The 4,823-nt window shown below is 36.0% G+C and overlaps 1 protein-coding gene across 1 annotated transcript; it reads right to left on the bottom strand.

The window, feature by feature from the left end:
- Positions 1 to 350: 350 nt before the first annotated feature.
- LOC131034607 (receptor-like protein 18) lies at positions 351 to 3,431 on the bottom strand. The gene is made up of 2 exons (XM_057966145.2): positions 3,131 to 3,431; positions 351 to 3,034 (listed from the first exon to the last, which is right to left on the bottom strand). The coding sequence occupies exons 1-2, from the start codon at positions 3,429 to 3,431 to the stop codon at positions 351 to 353; spliced, it is 2,985 nt and encodes a 994-aa protein (XP_057822128.2).
- Between the last annotated feature and the right edge of the window lie 1,392 nt (positions 3,432 to 4,823).

Genomic DNA, 4,823 nt, shown 5'->3' with positions numbered 1-4,823 from the left:
TATAAAAAGGAACCTAAAAAAATATATTATTTTAAAATTGTAGATAGATCAAAATATATTAAGAAATGATTAGGGAGACTAGGAAAAGTATATTATCTAAAAATAGCTTAAGAAAGTTATATGCAAATATAGTCAAATAGCTAAAAAGACAAGGAGCAATATGATAACACCATCCCCCCACAAATTAGACATGAATATATTAAAACACTCTAGTCTATAGAAGTATACATTTATGCACCACAATATTATTTGCTTCATGACAATCTATACACGATCATACCCATATCAGAAGAAATGCTTTCTCTACACTAGAATATTATTTGCAGAGATTATCCATTTACACTCCAATGCTATTTTCTTAGTGACAATCCATCTACTACGCCCATGACATATCCATCTATGGCTTCTACATATGTCCTTCGCCATTCTTTTTTCAGGACAAGGACTCCAAACAGTACGCAAATTCCAGCAGCATAGCTTACCATCCAACTCACATACCAATACCATGGGATTTCACTTCCCTCTTCTTCCTCTTCATCTGGGAAAACTGGTCTCAAACTTTCAGGTGAGTTGTGGTCACAACTACATGATCTATTATCAACTGGAAACCCACACAGACGGGGGTTTCCTGAAAAGTAAGTGGAATTGAATGTGGCGAATTGACGCCCTGTTGGGATTCTTCCACAAAGCATGTTGTTGGATACAATGAAGAAACTCAAAAAGGAAACTTGTAGCATCTGACCTGGGATCCTTCCATACAATTTGTTATTTGAAAGGTCCAATGACTCTAACTGCTCTAGCAAACCAAAACTTATTGGAATCTCTCCTGTGAGACTATTACCAGACAAATTCAGGACATGCAAATGTTTAAGCTTTCCAATTTCTGAAGGAATGACACCTGAAAGCTGATTGAAAGAAAGATCAATGGCAGTTATGAGTAAAAGAACAGAACTAACATAGGGTAGGTTCAATCTTTTGTTAGTCAGTTTGATCTTTTCCTTATAATAATAAGAACGACCATGATAGGAGTGCCCATGTAAGACCTCTGATCCTCCCGCTTCTCCATCCATCATACCTGTCAACTTCCCCAACTCTGGTGGGATAGCACCAGTCAAATTATTGTGAGAGATATCTAAAACATGGAGGCTTGAAAGATTGCCTAATGCATGTGGAATCTGCCCATGGAATTTGTTTGACCTCAAAACAAGTATCATCAACTCAGAAAGCTGACCTAACCAAAGAGGTATGTTCCCAGACAAAAAATTATTGGCCACATCTAAAATCTGCAACTTCCAACAGTTTTGGACACCAGATGGCAAGTTTCCTTTGAGCATGTTGTCACTGAGATGAAGCTTTTTGAGCTGTCTTAGTCTTCCTATCTTGGATGGAATCTGTCCAGTCAGATTATTGTTTGCCAGATTTAATCTTGTCAAAGCAGAGCAGTTGGTAATGCTTGGTGGTATTTTGCCTACAAAGTTGTTTTCTGATAAATCCAAATCTTGTAGCCTTTGCAGAAGACCAAAGGAAGTAGGAATACCACCTCCTAAATCATTTTGAGAGTATAACAAGAATTCAATATGAGGAAGAAGCAAACCAATCTGCACTGGGATAACACCGGTGAATCTATTCTGGGACAGATCTAAGAGGCCCAAACGTGGTGCAGGCACAGAAGGAATGGGAACAGAACCCATCAACATATTATTATGCAAATCTATCTGCACATAGTAGCTTATATCAAAGCTGATGGGGATTTCACCATGCAAGTTATTTTCTGACAAGAAAAGAGCTCTTAATGAGGAAAGGTTCCCCAGCCAAGCTGGAATTTGTCCACAAAGACTATTTTTGGAGAGATCCAATTGCCGCAAACTAAATTGTGTTGAAAGGAATGTAGGAATGAGACCCCCAATATTACAAGAACCCAAGCCCAACTCCTCAAACTGCATTGGAGCTATCCATGCGGGCTCAATATGGACACTCAATTTATTGTTGGAAAGTTCGAGCTCAACAAGCCTCTTATAATTTTCAAAGAAATGGAGAGAAATGTAGCCTTCTAAACTGTTGTTAGAGAGATTAATTCTAGAAATTCGACTCAGACGTCCAAGAGAAATGGGAATGCTACCATTGAGCTTATTGTTGTCTAGATACAGTTCTTCCAAAGAGGAAATCACACCCAACTCAGAAGGCAAATTACCGGTCAGCAGATTACGAGAGAGAGTGAGACAAATCAAGGATGAAAGCAATCCAATTGAAGGTGGAATCTGTCCTTTCAATGAGTTGGCTCGAAGATCAAGGTATTGAAGAGCAGAAAGATTTCCAATGCAAGGTGGCAAATTCCCTGTAACATTGGAAGCCGAGAGAGCAAATCTGGTAATCTGTGGCCATGCTTCACATGACAATATTTGACTTATATTTCCAGTCACTTTGTTGAAAGCCAACTTAAGCTCTTTCAGATGAGGCAAACGGGAAAGACTTGCAGGGAATGGACCTGTTAGATGACAGCGATCAAACTGAATGGAGACTAAACCACTCATATTTCCCAACCACGATGGAACTATGGAACTAAAACTGTTCAAACTAAGTTGGAGATGGGAAAGGGAGGTGAGGTTTTGTAAAGAACTGGGGATGTGGCCAGACAGTTTACAATTTTTGAGATTGAGGTGGTGGAGATTATGGAGCCGAGAAAGTGGAGATTCCAATTGCTCCCCCGTCATATTCAGGTTGATCCCTTGAAGTGACAAATGCTTTAACTCCCGCAGATTCTTTGTCCATTCCAAACCAGAACTTTTCACAGGTCCACAGTAATAACCAGAATAGGCATACTCAGAGTCCATGAGACGCCCACTTGAAAGATCTACAACTTGGAGGTGGGAAAGATTTCCCATCTGCCATGGAACTCTACCGTCCAGATCACTACCAGCACAGGACAAATTGAGGTAAGTCAAATGATTTAAGGAGGCAACACCCTCAAGAATCTTACCTTGGAAATAATTGAAGCTGAGATCCAGATGCTTCAATTTTTGTAGGCTAAAAAGATCTGAATGTCAAACACAAGGAAAAATTTTCTTTACAATGAGATAAAGAGCTAAAATTTAAAAGCAAAAGGACGTTACATTTTTTTTAAGTATCTTACTTGTGGGTATATCGCCACTCAAGTAATTGGAACTCAAATCCAAATGCTCCAGATGCTTTAATTTGAACAGAGCTGGAGAAAGTCTACCACTTGTCTGATAATCTTCATAGTTCTCTGATGAACAGTTGGAAAGATGAAGTTTGATGACATGGGATGTCTCTCTGCTGCATTCAACGCCAGGCCACTCACAACAATTAAGTCCGTTCCATGAACTAAATCTGTGTGTAGGAAAGAGCTCATTCTTGAAAGCAACAAGGGCATCTCTTTCCTCTCTTAAGCACACAACGTTGCAGCTTACCATCACCCAACACCATGTCAGGACACTTAACAGAAGTATCACCCTCCAGTACCTCTCCATTCGCCTGTAAAACATATGGAGTACACATTAAATTGAAATTATCATTATTATTGTGTAATTGTTTCTGAGTATATTGTATGAATTTTTATTACATTAATGTTTCGGATCAAATTCAGTAATCCATCATCAGAATGAGAGAGCTGTAGAGCTATCTCATTCTGATGATGGATCATTAAATTTGATTGAAACGTTGATACAATAAAAATTTACACAACATGATCCAAAACTAATTACAGCAATCATCATGAATTATAAAAATCTAATAACTTATTATCATCATTATTATTTGCAAATAATAAACTGAATACAAAGTGTAATGCAATTAAGTGAGTGTTTATTTAAACTTACAAAAGCTAAACGATCAATATCAGAATTCTTTTTTAAAAATAAAATTGATAATAAAAAAGTTAATAAAAATGTTTCTATCTAAGTTATATACAGTTATGTTTGTCGTTCTAGAAATTACTTATTTTGAATATGACAATATTATACACATCAAATAATTAAGATAATAGATATAATTCTATATATGTATAATTTACAATGCTTTTGAAAGTAAAATGAAATAAAACAGAAAGAAATAATGAAGGTTGGCTTTTTATTTTTTTAAATAAAATAAAAAATAATTCTTAAAAAAGAAAAAAATTGATACCTGAATTTGAACTTATTTGCATTCACCATCTGAATTATATATCCTCGAGAGATTATATAGACATGGCATATGAGTTATTCTTAAATATCGTCAAATTCAATGATCAAAGCTCAATTTTAACCAATAAAAATAATATGACTTTTTGATGAAGATGATGAACCAAGTTATTATTAATTATTTGACTCTAAAAAAAGTCCATTATTTCTAGATGCAAGTACCCTCTCTAGATATACATTTGACCAAAATAATCAAATAAATTTAAATTTAGATTAATTAATAAATACATTCAAACCTACTAGAATACTGAATAGACATTACAGTTGAAAAATATGATGTTCAAATAATATGGAGGCGGCCTTCCACAAACATAGGAAATGGCATCATTTTGTGAGGGTATTTTCTCCATGTTGTAGAAGATCACTCTACTTTTTAACACAGAGTTTCCTTTCTTCCTTGTACAGCACGCACAATGACACAATGATACGTTTGAAGTCTGTTTTCATTCCAGAGAAGAGAGAAAAATGTGAGGCTTTAACATGATACACGTTGTGGTGGTTCTGCGAAGATTTAGCATACCAACTTCCACCATTTGACTGATTAAAAGAAAAGGACTTCCACAGTGGAAGGGAAGGACATGAACTTGTTTTTTATCACCTCTTTCAAACTACCATAGAAGAAGATGG

Source organism: Cryptomeria japonica, chromosome 8 (assembly GCF_030272615.1).
Source record: "Cryptomeria japonica chromosome 8, Sugi_1.0, whole genome shotgun sequence".
In the NCBI taxonomy this organism is placed as follows: domain Eukaryota; kingdom Viridiplantae; phylum Streptophyta; class Pinopsida; order Cupressales; family Cupressaceae; genus Cryptomeria; species Cryptomeria japonica.
The sequence above is the reverse complement of the archived record's forward strand: the minus strand, read 5'-3'. Positions and strand labels throughout refer to the sequence as shown.